Raw genomic sequence first — 17,083 nt, 5'->3', positions numbered from 1 at the left:
ATATGTGCAGACAAGAATACACGACCACATACTTTTTTTCCTTTTATTTAGATTCATGGACTCAGATTCTCATGGTACATAGGTAGGTGGTGGCCTCTCATAGGCTGGGGTGATGTGGCACCGTTAAATAGTATTCTTGTCTTAAATTTGTCTAAATACAGATGTATCTAATACTAAAATGTGACTTGATACATCCATATTTAGACAAATTCAAGATAAGAATTTTGGGACGGATGGAGTTTCACGTTCCGCCAAAATTAGTGATCAAAATACATTCTCACATCCCCCGCAAAAAAAAAATCTCACATACATGTCACATGAAAATTTTATTATGGATCACAACATTATCTGTTGTTTGACATGAGAACATAGTGCATCTATAGTCACATATGGCACAGTTACATTCCTGAACGGAAACGTTGACAACCACACAATTACCATTTGTGAGGCGACCTCCCCCGTCATGCTGGCAGGCTAGGCGACAAGTTAATTCATCGCATGATGTGCCCGAATATGCAATGTGCGTCTTACAGTTCTCTGTGGGCAAGGATATGGATCATTAAAAGAAGCTCAATTTGAGATAGTTGGAATGAAATTTGTGCAGTTTAGATCACAATATTATTCTACTTTGGTTGGCAGGAGAAATGAAACATAAAGAGGGATAGGGAGATCGATTTCGTACCAGCATGGATTGAATTTACTAGCAGGAAAAGTACCATAAGGCAAACTAGAATAGGTTTCCCCTCCATAAGATGACACACAAACGTCTTCTTTTTGTTTCTGCTTGGATTTCCACGAGGATACATCACGATGTTATCTTTATATAGACTTGTAGCTAGAGAAGATTTACTCCCATGTTAATTAAATATGATCTAAAGAAATCGGACTATATCACCGCTCTTAATTTGTATAAATGGGTTCTATCTTTAAACTGGCAACCATTTAATTTCAGTATATCTATCCAGTTCTATCCTAATATGAGTTTGCCAAATTTAGGAGTTGTCCCCGGGGACGATTATGTCTCTCCTACCCTTCCCCACCAGCCTGCCTTAGCCACCCCCTCAACCACTGATCTCAGTGACAACCACACTGACAATGAAGATCCTCTCATGTCACTCAATGATGCCACCTCGACGCAACACAATCATTGAGTGACATGCTCAACACAATCGCCACCTCAACTCAACCATATCTGCGCCTGCGCGACATGCTTCCAAACCAGGCTTGACGAAAAGAATGAGTCAACTCTACTACAGGCATGGACCGAGCTACCATCTATTCGTGTCCCAACATCGTAAAACGTAGCTAGCCTGTTACAACTTCCATTTCTAGTTCACCCCACGGCACACATCAGCATTGACCTTTCTAGACTTGCAACCACACTTGGTGGCACCTCTCTTGCTCAATATCTTATTGTCCTGGAGGACCTGGCGCTAGATTTGAAGGCTAAAGCATGGTTGCGACTATGTAGATCCCTGCCATAGCGCACAAATCCTATTTACCGCCTGCTGCGCCACTTGTAGGCTAAATGGTAGGTACCGCACATAGGCGGTGCTATGGGTCCCTCAGAACGACCACCAGCGTCCTCGTGATGGATGTTTGTGAATTCAAAATTCTTCATGAATTAAAAAAATGGTTCCTGAATTCAAAAAAGTTCGTGAATTAGAAAGGAAATTCACGAGTTTTAAAAAATGCTTACGATATTAAAATTAAATATGAATTCAAAAAATGAAAGCCAATTTGGAAATGTTTACGAGTTCAAAATAAGTTCATGAATTTGAATGAATTCAAAAATTATTCACCTTTTCAAAGAATGTTCATGAAAATCATGGATTCAAAGAAATGTACGACAAAAAATGTTTGCAAATTTGAAAACTGCTTGCGAATTTTAAAATTCACCATCGTTCAGATAAACTGGCACTGCATGCACTTGATTCAGAATTCCAAGATTCAGAACACACGTCTTTTCTTCCTAAGGGTCACAATTTCAGGCGCAAAGTACGCAGTAGGAAACTAAATCGAATGGACGGGACGAAAAACCAAACTAAATCGATGGATGGATGGACGGACTGACGATCAGGCTGGGCTGGGGATCCAAGAATCGACGTGCACTCAGTCGAGCACCTCGAGGGCGTCGTACTCGGGCCCGGAGATGGCGTCGGCCATGATGGCCGAGGGGGTGAGCACGCCGTCGGCCTCCAGGAAGAGGCGCACCAGGTTCTTCGAGTAGCCGCTCACCAGCGCCACGCCCGCCTGCGCGGCCACCACCGGCGACGCCGCCTTGGACGTGCCCACGTTCCAGAACACCACCTCCGGCGCCGCGAAGCCCTCGGCCGCGAACCGCTTGCGGATGGCCTCGTGCTCCGACACCCACGCCTCGCCGCCCGTCCACCCGTCGAACTCCATGTCGCTCAGCACGAAGACGCGCCGCACCATCTGGTCCTTGGCCAGCGCGCCCACCACCGCCACGTTCAGGATCTTGTTGAACACCGCCTGCAGGTTGGCGCCGCGCTGCGGGGTCACGGCGGCCAGCGGCCGGAGCTTCTCCACCAGCGACCCGCCGCGCACCTTGTGCAGATGGTGGGTGGCGTCGAAGGTGATGACGCGCCCCTTCCAGGGCTCCTGGCTCAGCTCCGAGATGAGCAGCCCCAGCGCGATGGCGGCAGCGGCGGGCGGCTTGTCCGACGTGCCCGAGAGCGCGCACATGGCGATGCAGTTGGTGAGGCGGCCCTCGGACGCCAGGGACGACACCATGCGGCGCCACTGGAGCTCCGCCGACTCGTCGTGCTCGCCCTTGAGCGCGGCGGCGACGACCACGTGCGGCAGCACCGCGTCGGCGGGGATCTTGGACAGCCCGGCGCGCACCTCGTCGTAGAAGCCAGCCACGCCCTCCTTGTCGTGCTTCTCGAACGCCTCCTTGTACTGGCGCATGGCCGTGGAGGCGACGCGCGCGTAGGGCAGCTCGTCCCACTTGCGGGCGCTCATGTAGACCTCGGGGAGCTCGAGCACCTTGCGGAGCGGCACCTGCACCTCGCGGCGGAGGCGGCTGCGGACGCGGTAGGCGTAGTGCTTGTCGGGGATGGCGAGGTACTCGGGGCTCGAGTCGCGCGGGAAGACGCGGCGCGCGATGGCCTCGCAGAGCAGCGTGGCGCGGTCGTACGACGAGCGGAGCGACGGGCACCACTTGGCGGCGAGCCCGATCTTGGACGTCTCGCCCTCGCGCAGGTGCTCAAGGTCCGACTTGAGCAGCCCGGCGAAGAGGTCGGCGACGCCGTCGTAGAGCTTGCGGAAGGCCTCGTCAGAGTCGTAGCGCGCGAGCACGGCCTGCGCGTGCTCCGCCTCCTTCTCGCGCCGGGCCTTGGCGGCCTCCGCGGCGGCGGCCCGACGCAGCGCCGCTTGCCGCCCTTGCCCCCGGGGCCGCCGCGGCGGTACTGGATGGCGGCCGCGGCGACGTCGTCCTGGTCCTTGCGCTCGTCGCGGGGGCCGTGGAGGACGCGGTAGAGGATCTCGGGGAGGTCCTTGAGGCAGCCGAAGCGGGCGAAGCCGCCGAGGTTGGCGGCGAGCGTGCGCGGGTGGTTGGCGTGCATCCAGAGCGCGGCGGCGTAGAAGCCCTCGCGGTCGGCCTTGCCGAGGCCGCGGACGCCGCGGAGGTGGCACACGAGGCGCAGCGCCGTGCGCGCGTCGGCGGCCCACGCGACGCCGAGCAGCGCGGCCACGTCGGCGGCCGCGGTCGCGCCGGGCACGACCTGGAAGAAGAAGTCGACGCAGGGGTCGCCCGAAGAGGCGTACGCCAGCGCGCGTCCCGTCGCCGCCGGGGCCGCCAGCTTGCGCTGGGGCTCGTCGTCGTCCGATGATGTCGAGGAGGAGGAGGAGTCGGAGGAGTACCCGCGGGGCGCGCGCTTCGGCTTGGGCTGCTTGGTGGGCGTGGGCTTCTTGGCCGCGGGCTTGCGGTCGGCCATCTCGGTGTCGACGATGGCCTGCGGCGGGCCGAGGAGCGCGGCGCCGGGAGGAGCCATGGGTTTAGCTTGCTGGCTAGGGTGTGGAGATCGGATCGGATCAAGATGGGGGATTGGATTGGTGGAGACGATGACGGGTTGGGTTGGGTTGGGTTGGGTGGATCGATCGATCGTTTATATGGCGTGGCGCGTCCGTTGCAACCGACATAGGAAGTCCCGGGCGGATCCTTTGTGGCCCAACCGACTTAAAATTAACCTTTCCAAGTTTTTCTTATGTATGTACTCCTATATGTTTTCTCTTTCTTTTCTTTTTTGCGGGGTATATGTTTTCTCTTTCTATATGTGTATATGCATTGCGTTGTTGTATTGTACGTATGTATGCATGCATTCCTAATAATAACGAGCAAATATGCGCGTATGTATGAGTGCTTGCGTCTGTGTTTTTTAAAAAAACATTTCTATTTCCTGTTGGGAAAGCTTATTTCCAAATTTTATTTTACCACTTCTAATCTATACGTACATTGCTATGTGTACATTACATTATATTTCGCAAAAAAAGGTATACATTAGATTATATCGTCGTAGTAGTGAGCTACCCGACGTACAAGATAGAGTACACCTGAGCAACATCGCCGTCTAAATCTTATTTATCACCCCTCCTTGCCCATGTCGGAGTCTCTTTCTCCTGCTTGCTGATCAGAGTTGGGCCTTCTTCTTGTAAGCTCCAACCGCCCCTACAATCGATGTTGTTGCGCCCGTCATTGCGGCAATCATGGAAACCAGCTGCAGATAGAAGACCGTCTTGTTTGCAGTGTTTTCCGGCGCATATGTGTGCTGTTGGTGCTGCCCTGGCCGGCATATGGACCGCCATCGAGGCGGTGGTGGTCTGTGGGCAAAAACCTCCACGGATGGGTGTGCTCAGGTGTTTTGGGACGCCTTTGTGTCTCGAGCACGGCGGCGACTTCTGTCGGCGTAACAGGCGAAGCAGAGGTTCACGATGTTGAGGAGCACGAAGACGAGGAAATCAATCACCAGTGAGAGCGGGGAGGGGGGGGGGCAGTGGCCCCCTCCAAGATTTAGAAAATTATACATATACTCTTCAAAATTACATTAAATGCCAAGAGTTAGTGTCCCCCCCCCCTAATGCTTACTCCCTCCTTTCCGGTTTATAGGTTTCATCTCAAAATCTTAGTTTTTCTATTTTATAAGGCTCAATTTGGTTGTTCCCCATCACAAGTTCAGATTCCAAAATGCATTAAATAATTGCATACAAGTATTAAGAGAAAATTGACCAATGCATGTACTTTATGCATTCATGCATTGTAATTAATACATTGGTAAACATAATTTTTTGAGAAAAACAAAAGCATTAATTGGGTGCTTTTGCAAATTACAAAAAATATTCCCCCACTCATCATCTACCTTGGTTGGTGAGATTTTTGAATTGAACCCTATAAACCGGAAATGAGGGAGTAGCATTTAGCGTCAGGTTTGCCCCCTTCCATTGATTCATGGCTTCCATTAATATCAGGTGGCAAGTCCGAGTTTCACACGTATTGACGCCTCGAATCCTTAAACCAGTGGCTGATTTCCCGTGCGGCTTCTTCTTCTAAGATCTTTCGTTTTACCTTCAGCTTTCTTTTGCAGTTATCTGGTATATAGTTTCCAACATGTCGGTCGTTTCATCTCTTGAAGTTCGTTGTCCATATCTAGCCTCATATTCTGCGATCTTGCATGATCTGTGGTGGTATGCCGCGGTTCTTCGTAACTCAGCGAGTGTACATCTGAAAGATGGTTGTTTTAGGTCTAGTCTTATGGTAGTTCCTTGGGGTGTGTAGTCCTTGTAAGAACCCTGGGATGTGTAGGGCGAGTTGTAGTATTTCGAACTGAGAAGGTAAGGAAAGCGGAGGAAATTAGGTGAAGTACGCCAGATACAAAGTACGGAAAAGTATCTAGAACTTCCCCCCCCTCCCCCCCCCCCCCCCCCCCGGCCCTACTCCCCAACCTAGAGTAGCTAAGTGTGGAAGTAAAATCGACCCTTGTTCATACATGGGCTTTTATGGTACGAAATGGGCCACTTCAAATAGGTTCATTGCTTCAGCCCAGAATACGACTAATCCGGCATGGGCTATATGAGCTCCAAGCAGTTTACCGGACAAATTGATAAGTCTAGCATTCCCAGCCCACCAAGCAAAACCGGTGGTTTCTTGGTCGCGACCAGCTAAAACGAAAGTTCCATTAAAAAGCTGTTGCGGGATGGCACGCTGTTGCCAGGGTGGACAGCCGCGAGCGTTACCATCTGCATCTCCTCCGTCCAAGGACTAGGTCGGTTCGAGCGTACGGCGCGGATCCGCACGTCTACGTGGCCCAGCGGGCCTCACCACGCTCCAACCAGTTTTTTTATTAGTTCATTCAGGGCTGGCCGTGCGCGCTACGTAACAGGCGATTTTTCTTTTTCTTTGCGACGGTACGTGCACACGAGTTCGTTCATATACGTATACTGCGATCCATTTATACTAGTTCATTCACTGTTCGATTTATTTTTTTCAGTTCTGGTTGCATCGGCACGTAGCTAGGCCCGATCGTAGCTCTTTTTTTCCTTTCCTTCGAGGGGGGTTATTATGTAGCTCGTCTTCATTTCCTTCTTCTTAATTGATAATTATACACTACTCCCTTCGTTACACAATATAAGACCATTTATCAAGCTAACACAACATGAAAAATAATTTTATATTATAAGACGGAGGAAGTACATTCTATCATCGTGCACAGTCAACAAAAAATCTTCTTTTTTTTTGTTGCGATCACATTCAAAATGGTGCCATATAGTTGCAACATGGTGGCGCATACGAGCATGGTGGCTCGGAAGCAGATACAACAATGTAGGCATGGAGGCGACAACACATGGCAAAGCAGGGGAAGATGACACGAGGCCCTACGTCACCGAAATGGATGACTCAGGTACTGGGGGTGAAGGAGAGCGCGGAATGCGGGAGGTCCGCGAAGGGCAAACAAGGAGGCTTGGTGACCCACGCAGGGCTGGAATTCTTGGGTCAGTTTTTGGAGGTCCAAAGAACGCCCATGGAAATGGGCTGTGAGTATACCTGGCCATCCGTCGGGCCAGGGCCATCAAAGCCCGAGGCAGAAAACCTAGGCCTAGGACCGGGCCTACTTTTCAGGCCCAAGCCTCGCCTGCCACTGAAAAAGCCCGATGGGCCTTGGGTCGGACCCCTTCCCTAAAACGTAAAGAACACAAGCCCAGGCCCGGTCCAACGTGTCCTTCGGCTTAAAACTCAGGACCATGCCCGACCCACAGGCAAGATCGGGACGGGTCGGGTATCCCATGTCCAGGTATAGCTGTGAGGAGGGATGTGTGAATGTGTCATGTGTGCCTCCCACTTTTTGCTCAAAAAATGTGTGCCTCCCACTTTTTGCTTAAAAAATATGTGCCTCCCACTTTTTGCTTAAAAATGTGTGCCTCACACTTTTGGAGTCCACCATACCTCCTTTTCGGCCATATCCCCCAAAAGGTGTCTTCAGACCTGTTCCGAGGGGACTGCCGGAGACGCCTTACTTAACATCGAAGTTTTCTAGAGTTCCACCCTACCCTACCCTACCCTACCCTACCCACCCAACCCCCACCCACCACACCTAACCCAACCATGGTTAGAACCTAACCACACCCTTGGGTTGGGTGAAGAACTCCCCCTAGATTAATCTAGGGTTGGGTAGGTTCCCTTGAATCAATCAAAAAAAATCCATGGCCCAAGACACCCGAGGAGAAATGTCCTCGGGAATCTAGATCATCCTCCCTCCCCTCCGCCGTGTCTCCTCTCCGTCCCGTCCGTCGGTATAACCTTGTTCCTCCCCTCCCTCCGTCTCTCCCTTCCCACGCCACTAGTCCAGCCCCGAGCCGCCGTCGAGCACCCCCCTCCGCGCCCTAGGGCTTCAGCGGCGGCGCCCCTGAATTTCAGGCATTTGTCTCCAAGGTACGGGCACCTTCCGCTCCTCCGGCGGCTAGTTGCTTAGTAATCCCGGACCAGCCTCCTCGAAGCCAGCACGCCCGACCCGCCGCCGCTGCTCTGCTCCACTCTGAACGAAAAATCGTCGTTTTCCCCAAAACGAAGGCAATTCCTTGCTGCGCCGAAGAGTAGTTCTAGCTGTTTGTTTCCGCGGTAGCTCCAGGCTCGGTTCAACTGATGCTCCGGCTCCCGATGTGTTATGCTGTGCTGAAGGAATTCTGCAGAAAAAGATCAGTTTCCGTCAGTTACACCGGATTCCCTAGCCCTGCGTCAAGCCAGCCCTGTCCGTTTCGCTGATCGCGCGCAAAGTTTTGTCGGTGCCCTGTCTGTATCTTTTTAGTTGCTCCTTCATTTTGTCGGTATGATGTTCTGTACCTTTCAATTCAATTAGTCCTTCGTTTAGTGACATGTTGTCCGTTGCATGCTACGGGAGTATTTTAGTTATGTGCATTTTGAGTTATGTCTGTTTTGAAGATGGTTACTGTAAATTTCTGAATCTGCACTTGGTCTTGCACCCTTAATGCGGTGTTGTGTCGTCACCCATTGCGCGCCAGGATGGTTGTTATTATATGACAATTTTGTATCTTCAATTGATCATGAGCATTTATGTGTGTCGTTCATGCACTAGTTTATAATCAATCGATAGCTAGGTTAAGCAAATCCACTCCCTTGTAATCGATACTCAAGCAATACAACTCAAAGCAGGGCGTAGGCTTTTACCTCAATCTAGAGGGGCCGAACCTGGGTAAACTCGTGTCTTTCGTCCCGCTGAACCCCTTCAAGCTAGTCACTGTAGCGACGACCTCACACCTAAGTCCTTTCACTAGGGCATCTGCCATGTTAACCCCACGATAGGTGGGATGTAAATTTCTCGATCGTCGGCTTTAAGTCTGATTTGATCATAAACCGAAGCCTTGCCGTCTGAGATAGACATGCTCCGGATACAGTCAAGCATCTCATTGAGGTGAGACAGCTCTTTGGAATTTATTGCTTGGCTATAAGTGGGGCTGACCCGAAGTGGGCCCGGCATATAACTTGACATGCTTTCGGCGTGAAGGGGATCCGAAGGTGATTCTAGATCTTGCGCCAGGTCGGCTCTAAGCCTGACGCAATTTCAGAGGCGGGATCCAGATCTACGTCCAGACCGGATATCGAAAGAGGATTGTCCATAGTTATTACGCCGGGGGTCTCAGACGACACCACAGGTCTTGGCCCGACGTCCTCGGCAGAGATCGGTTTTGGAGTCGATCCTCCGGAGCCGGGTTGATTCTCAATCCGATCGATCGCCCAGCCTGACAGGACGAGTTCGCCGTGGGAATGTGCGGTGTGTTCGAGGCCACCGAAGGTCACGATCCGACCTGGGGCATAGTTTTCGACGGAAGCCAGGTGGCCTGTCGAGTCAATGCAGAAGATTATGCTGCCGAACACGAAAAGCTGACCGGGGGCATAAATGCTCCTGCGACCGTTGCCGCAGTTGATCTACGAGCAAGCCATCGATCCTTCTGTTGATCCCACAACAAAACTCTCAATGAAAGCACGAGTGTCAGTGTCAAAAACGGCATACCTCGGGGTAGGGGGTCCCGAGGTGTGGATCTTGGATGGATGGTAACAGGAACAGAGAGACAGTGTTTTACCCAGGTTCGGGCCCTCGTGATGGAGGTAAAACCCTACGTCTTACTCTTGTTTATATTAATGGAGATGTATCGAGTACATAGTTGATCTACCTCGAGATCGCAAGATGTGGTCTAACTCTAGGGCTAGGTGAATGATATTGCGTTAATCTTCCCTCTACAGGCTAAATCCTACGGCTTATATATACGCCAGGTAGGGTATCTAGGGTTAAAAGCTCGGTATCTAGGCACAAGGCGGCGGGAGAAATCTTGGAGTATACGACAAGTCTTCGATGGAGGTAGTCTCAATCACGCCTCCTGCATACTGCCTCCGGAGTCTATCTTGCATACGAATGAAGGCCCATCGGCCCAACCAAGGAGCATGTGCCGACTAGGTTAGCACCCATAATACGGGACACCGTCAACGACGTCGTAGCTAGCCCCACGTCCGTCGCGCCGGTGCAGTCGCCCTTCGCCGCACCGTGCCGCAGCAACTCGCCTCACGCCCGCAGCGCCCGCGTGCTCCCAGTCGCCGCGCCATGAGCAGCTCGAGTGCGGCGGCGATGGGTGCCTCGGCGGCCTCGCACGCAGTGAGCGCTACGACTGCGGCGGCAGGGGGTCCCGTCGGCCGGATCCGACACGCGAGCAGGCTAGATCAGTGTGAGTAATTAGAGAAGGAGGAAGGAGACGAGGGATAAGGTGATTAACTGCTAACACATTTCCAGCAAGCCACCCTAGTGCGCTTCCGCGCGTCGCTCGGGGCTGACTCGCTAGAAACTACCGATTCGGCTGTTTCTAGTGAGTCAGGCTCAGGGATGCTTTAAGAACCGTGCAGTGCAAGCCCAATAGTGTTGTGGGCAACCAAATAGCCCGGCATAAAAAAGATCCTGCATACGCCGGGCTTGGTTGAACTTTTGTGGGCAACCAAACACGCCCCTAGAGTGTACCACCCAACCCCCACCCACCCACCACATTTGACTCAACCATGGTTAAATCCTAACCAGACCCTTGGGTTGGGTTAAGAACTCCCCCTAGATTAAGCTAGGGTTGGGTAGGTTCCCTTGAATCAATCAAAAAAACAAATCCATGGCCCAACACACCCGAGGAGAAATGTCCCCGGGAATCTAGATCCTCCTCCGTCCCCTCCGCCGTGTCTCCTCTCCGTCTCCTCCGCCGGTATAACCACGTTCCTCCCCCTCCGTTCCTCCCTCCCCGCACCGCAAGTCCAGCCCCGAGCCGCCGCCGAGCACCCCCCTCCACGCCCTGGGGCTTCAGCGGCGGCGCCCCTGAATTTCGGGCATTTGTCTCCGAGGTACGGGCTCCTTCCGCTTCTCCGGCGGCTGGTCGCTTAGTAGTCCCGGACCAGCCTCCTCGAAGCCAGCACGCCCTGCCCGCCGCCTAGATCCGCCCCGGGCCGCCGCTCCGGCTGCCGCTGCTCTGCTCCGCGCCCCGAACGAAAAATCCCCGTTTTTCCCAAACGAAGGCAAATCGCCGCTGCGCCGTAGAGTAGTTCTAGCAGTTCGTTTCCGCGGTAGCTCCGGGCTCGGTTCAACTGATGCTCCGGCTCCCGATGTGTTCTGCTGTGCTGAACGAATTCTGCAGAAAAAGATCAGTTTCCGTCAGTTACACCGGATTCCCCAGCCCTGTCCGGAGCCCCGCGCCCTCTCGGCGGACTCACCTGCGCGCGCTAGCTAGGGTTAGGGTTAGGGTTCAAATTATTCCGGCGAATTCTGCCGTTTCGCCGGTCGCGCGCAAAGTTTTGTCGGTTTTGTCGGTACCCTGTCTGCATCTTTTAATTGGGCCTTCATTTTGTCACTATGATGTTCTGTATCTTTCAATTCAATTGGTCCTTCGTTCAGCGACGTGTTGTCCGTTGCACGCTACGGGAGTGTTTCAGTTATGCGCATTTACAGTTACGTCTGTTCTGAAGACGGTTACCGTAAATTTCTGAATCTGCACTTGGTCTTGCACCCTTAATGCGGTGTTGTGGCGTCACTCATTGTGCGCCAGGACGGTTGTTGTTATACGGCAATTTTGTATCTTCAATTGATTCTGAGCATTTACGTGCGCCGTTCATGCACTAGTTTTGTGTAGTTATAATTCCTGTCATGCCGGGGAGGGCTGTATTTGTAGAAGTTTTTTTTATCCATTGGTTGTATACCATTTTTGGTAACATTTGTTCCCTTTTGGGCAGGGCTTGGAAGCTTCTTGTATGGTCACTTGCTCGACGCTGATTGCTGGAAGATATTGCCGGGCTTGGAGGTCTGATATTTCTCCAAGTAAATTTACTATGTTTCATACTAGGGCTAAGTTGAGCTCTGTGTATTTGTAATTCCAGCCACGCTGGTTTTGTCGGCACCCTGCCTGTATCTTTTAATTGGTTCTCCGTTTTGTCGGTATGATGTTCTGTATCTTTCAATTCAATTGGTCCTTCATTCCATGACGTGTTGTCCGTTGCATGCTACGGTAGTGTTTCAGTTATGCGCATTTACAGTTCTGTCTGTGCTAAGACTGTTACTGTAAATTTCTGAATCTGCACTTGGTCTTGTACCCTTAATGCGGTGCTGCGTCGTCACCCATTGTGCCCCAGGATGGTTGTTATTATACGACAATTTTGTATCTTCAATTGATCCTGAGCATTTATGTCTGTCGTTCATGCACTAGTTTATAATTCCTGTCATTCTCGAGAGGGCTGTATTTATTTTTATAAAATCTTTATCTATTTGTCGTATATGATTTTTTTGGTTACATTGGTTCCCTTTTTTGGGCAGGGCTTTAAAACTGGTCACGTGCTCGACGCTAATTGGTGGAAGAGAGGGCGTGGCTCTGAGGTCTGATATTTCTCCAAGTACACTGTGAAAGCGTGCCTACTGTTTGTACATTCTTGACCTGCGACAGAATGGAGTGCAACAAGGATGAGGCCCTTAGAGCGAAGCAAATTGCAGAGAGGAAGTTTGAATCCAAGGACCTGCAGGGTGCCAAGAAATTCGCACTCAAGGCCAAGTCTCTCTTTCCGGATCTCGAGGGCATTATGCAGCTGATCATCACCTTTGATGTTTACCTTACCTCAGAACTGAAGGTTGCTGGTGAGAATGACTATTACTCTATCCTCTCTGTGGACACGTCAGCAGATGATGAAACAGTGAAGAAGCAGTACAGGAAGTTGGCACTTCTACTCCATCCTGACAAGAACAAATCAGTGGGCGCTGAGGGTGCTTTCCAGTTGGTTAAAGAGGCATGGACTGTGTTATCTGATAAAACCAAGAGACTGTTGTATGATCAAAAAAGGAAAGTAGTTGTACTACAACAGAAGACAGCCCAATCAAATAGGACAAGTGCAACTCAAGGTGCAACCAATGGCTTTGAGAATTTCGCAGCCAAATCACCTGCTTTCAAGCCAAGAGCAAACAAGCCAAAGACAGGGTCAACAACATCTGCAGCGCGCCAGCGCCCGACCCCACCCCCACAGCGACCGCCTCCTCATCATCAGGCTCCTGCTCCTGCTCCACCTCCAGCAATGAAGGACACATTTTGGACCTCATGCAACAAATGCAAGATGAATTTTGAATATCTCAGAGTGTATATAAATCATACTCTTCTCTGCCCTAGCTGCCGCGACCCATTCCTTGCAAAAGAGGTACCGGTGCCACCAACTGAGGATGTTCATGCAGTACGGGGCTCAAACATCAGTGGTGCACCTCAAGATGCAAGCACTGGGAGAAATTTTCAGTGGGGTCCATTCTCAAGGGCAGCTGGTGCAGCCAGTGCTACTGCATCATCATCTGCTGCTGCTCAAGCTGCTAATATGGTTCATCAGACATATGAGAAAGTTAAGAGAGAGAGGGAGGAGGCACAAGCAGTAGCAAGAAGGGAAGAAGCTTTTCAGAGGAAGCACAATCCTCTAAAAAGGCAAGCAGATGTGTCAATGAACCATGGAATGGGCGATACTGCATTTGGAAAGAAGATGAGAACTGATGCTGGAGTTGGTTCATCCATTCCCTCAGGTCCATGGGCCCAATTTGCTAGAATGCCAGTTGGAACTATACCATTTTCAACCAACAGTGCCTTTGAGTTTCAGATTGTTAATGGTGTGCCCACTTGGAAGCCCAGGCCTGTTACTCGGCTCAGCGTAACTAAGATTTTCTCTAACTCAGATCTTAAGAGAATTTTGATTGACAAGATGAAGAGCGATTTGAAGGAGAAGCTAAGTGAGATACGAAGTAGGCCAATCCAAGTTACTGTTGATGGTCCAGCGAGCAAGAAATATGTTGAGGTTAGCAAAGCAACAGTTGATTCTACTGCAAAGAAAGATGTTTGTGTGGATCCAGTGGAGAATGGTTCTGCTAATAGCAATGGTTCTGCTGATAGCACAGCTGCTGGAAATGAAGAAGAGGACCCTATGTCTTATACTGTTCCTGATCCTGATTTCCATGATTTTGATAAGGATCGTACCGAGGAATGTTTTCAGAGTGATCAAATATGGGCTTCATACGACGATGATGATGGCATGCCTCGTTTCTACACATTTATTCAGAAAGTTATCTCCTTGAACCCGTTTAAGGTCAAAATAAGTTACCTCGAGTCGAAGACGAATAGTGAATTTGGACCATTGAGTTGGGTTTCTTCTGGCTTTGCAAAGACGTGTGGTGATTTCAGGATTGCCAAACATGAAATCTGTGATGTGGTCAACATGTTCTCTCACCAGATTAAATGGGAGAAAGGCCCACGTGGGGTGGTCAAAGTTTACCCACGGGAAGGCGATATTTGGGCTTTGTACAGAAACTGGTCCCCTGATTGGGATGGAGATACTGCAGATAATGTGCTGCATGTCTATGATCTGGTTGAGGTACTGGATGATTATGACGAAGATCATGGAATCTCTGTAATTCCCTTGGTTAAGGTTACTGGATTTCGGACAGTTTTTCAGCGTCACCAGAACCGGGACGTCATCAAGAGGATTCCAAAAGAGGAGATGTTTCGGTTTTCACATCAGGTCCCCTTCTATAGGTTGTCAGGGGAAGAAGCTCCAAACGTCCCCAAAGATAGCTATGAGGTAGACCCAGCTGCAATTCCTAAGGAACTTCTTCAGGGGATCACAGAAACAGCGGAGGAGGCAGAAGGAACTTCTAAATCCAGTTGAGATGGTTGATGCTGCGACTCCGTTATACCTTTGTTGACCTGCCCGCCGTTTTGCATCAGACATTTTTTGGCACTAGCTAGTTTCTATACTATTTCCTAGCTTCTATACTTTTGACAGCCTTTGCATACAAGGGCTGGTCTGGGATTAGCCATTCCTGTCTTGTATGCCATGTGTCTTGCCGTCTCATCAATGAAGCTCATAATGTCAGTAAGCGGCAGTCATTTTGTATGTCAGAAAAAAGTCTCTTATATGTGCTGTTTTACCTTGTCCAAAACTTGGAAATATGTGCTGTTTTACCTTGTCCAAAACTTGGAAATATGTGCTGTTTTACCTTGTCCAACAACATGGTATTGCTGATATTGGTACTGTTTTTCTCTTTTGCTTGTCTACCATGTTGGCCTTTCTAGTTAGAGGAACTCTTCTGTTCCTGCCCCATTATCCAAATATTCATATGTTATGTCACATGTTAGTAATAATCTACCATGAGCAATGCAAACCATTCAACAGTGTTTGTTTCCCACCGTTTGTCTTATTCCTATTGAAGCATACAAATCATCATGCAAGATACTAGAAGGGGTTTCATAGGATGCCCTGTGGACCGTAGAGTGACGTTTCGACTCCACATGGTCTAATCTTTGCCCTAGAGATACGGCCTTTACTAAGCAACGTAGAAATATAGTTTATTTACATCTCTCTAGTTGTATGAGAATTAATAGTTTGTAACTTTATCTTTTTTACTGCTCATCACCAGACAGCTGTTAGAGCTTACCATTGTGGGTGGTTCGTCTGGGTGCTCTTACCCACCACACTCTTTCAGGTTGTCACCGGCAAACTATAGAGTTCATCATTAATAGTGCTAGTATTAGTATTTGTGGCTGAAGATACTGACATACATTTGTGGCTGAAGTGTATCTTTTGTTCTTGTCTGCGTGCGAAGCTTGCCTTTTTCTTCGCAGAGTTCATTTTCATTTGTCCTGGTGCTAACCGAACCCCGAGCGGCAGCATCGTCTGGGCATGTGAAGAAAGTCCTTTGCAGCGCATCATCTGTTTCGTCTTCAGGTATGCGTACTGTCCTCCACACGCCGTTTATGTATCAACAGCCTTCTCTTCCACGCGCGAAGTGTGCCGAATGGATCCTATATGTATGTGCGATCACATCCAGCTCAAAAGTGCACCAGTTTTTGCCATCTTATATGCTCAAAGGAATCATCAAACTTAGGCCCTGTTTGGTTTAGCTTTTATCGACGGATTCGCTGCCGCGCAGCAGAATCTGAACCAAAGGGCAAACCCAGCAGAATCCGATTTCAGAAATCCGCTGCCAAAAGCGGAAGCAGCCCAGGACGTGCTTTCCAAAATCTGATTCTGCTGCGGGCCAAAATCTGAAAAAGCTGTATCAGCTGGTTTGTCAAATGACCTACATCTTTTTCACATCAGATTTTTCACAGCCGTTTTTCCACATCAGATTTTTCACAGCTGCTTTTAGAAATCCACAGCCGAACCAAACAGGGCCTTAGTCTCCTATCCTGTGCACATGAGGCCGAAGAAATGCGATGTTTCTAGCGTGGCCGCGAGCTTTTTTTATTTTTCTTTACCTCCTTTTTGGGGAAAAGGAAGAGTTTTATTGTGGTGGTGCTCTTGATAATGATAGTGTCTTACTGTTTTTGGAAACAAACTCCGCTCCTGCTGTCGGCCTCGAACCAGATTCGCTGCAGATCGCGGTCAGGTTCAGAACCAGTAATAGGCCAGTCAAACGTATAAATGCAGAGTATTGGAATGCAAAATAACATGGTTATTGCTGGCATTGCAAAGGCGCAGCCTGTATTTATGTACATATTGCACAGTTTGTTAGTATGCAGGGAGGCTTGTCAGCGCCGTCTGTGCTTAATGTATTTGTTTTCAGTTTGCTGCAGCACTTGATGCATTGCCGGAGTTAGCTCGTTGCGCACGGCGCCGTATCTTCTGGCCGCAAGGAAGATCAAGGTACCTACTGGCAGCAGCACTTTATCCTCGCATCATCGATAATTCAGTGTCGGTTAACTCTGCATGTTCCCTTGGATTCAGTTCAATCAATTCAATTCCAATTCCCTTGTGACACCTATTGTGTCGATAATTCAGTGTTTCAGTTAATAGCTGAGGCAGGCCTGACTAGAGAATTTGCCCGTCTGTGTTGGTGGCAGCCCAGCCAGGAGAGAAGCACCTCCCCTTTCCTGATCATTGTGTGTGTGTGTGTGTGTGTGTGTTTTTTTTGTTTGCGTTGGATCGCGTGTTGCGGTTTTGAACAGGTGGATCCGAATCGATCTATTCCGTAGTGTAATCCGAAGCATATGAGGGTTGTATCTTGTATGTATGTAGTAT

The 17,083-nt window shown here is 49.9% G+C and overlaps 1 protein-coding gene and 1 pseudogene across 2 annotated transcripts; one reads left to right on the top strand and one right to left on the bottom strand.

Moving 5' to 3' along the window:
• Positions 1–1,904: 1,904 nt before the first annotated feature.
• On the bottom strand, positions 1,905–4,118 carry LOC147982600 (uncharacterized; annotated as a pseudogene).
• A 6,493-nt stretch (positions 4,119–10,611) lies between these two features.
• LOC125546409 (uncharacterized) lies at positions 10,612–15,115 on the top strand. 2 transcript variants are annotated; one of them, XM_048710666.2, is made up of 3 exons: positions 10,612–10,764; positions 11,783–11,850; positions 12,360–15,115. In XM_048710666.2, the coding sequence occupies exon 3, from the start codon at positions 12,488–12,490 to the stop codon at positions 14,726–14,728; it is 2,241 nt and encodes a 746-aa protein (XP_048566623.1). In that variant the 5' UTR covers positions 10,612–10,764; positions 11,783–11,850; positions 12,360–12,487; the 3' UTR covers positions 14,729–15,115. The 2 variants fall into 2 exon arrangements, with proteins under 2 accessions (XP_048566623.1, XP_048566625.1); XM_048710668.2 differs by having other exon boundaries at positions 10,653–10,900.
• The last annotated feature ends 1,968 nt before the right edge of the window (positions 15,116–17,083 follow it).

Source organism: Triticum urartu, chromosome 3A, assembly GCF_056163025.1.
Source record: "Triticum urartu cultivar PI428250 chromosome 3A, HENAU_Tu73, whole genome shotgun sequence".
NCBI classification, from domain to species: Eukaryota; Viridiplantae; Streptophyta; class Magnoliopsida; order Poales; family Poaceae; genus Triticum; species Triticum urartu.
Note: the sequence above shows the minus strand (reverse complement) of the source record. Positions and strands in the feature narration are given on the sequence as shown.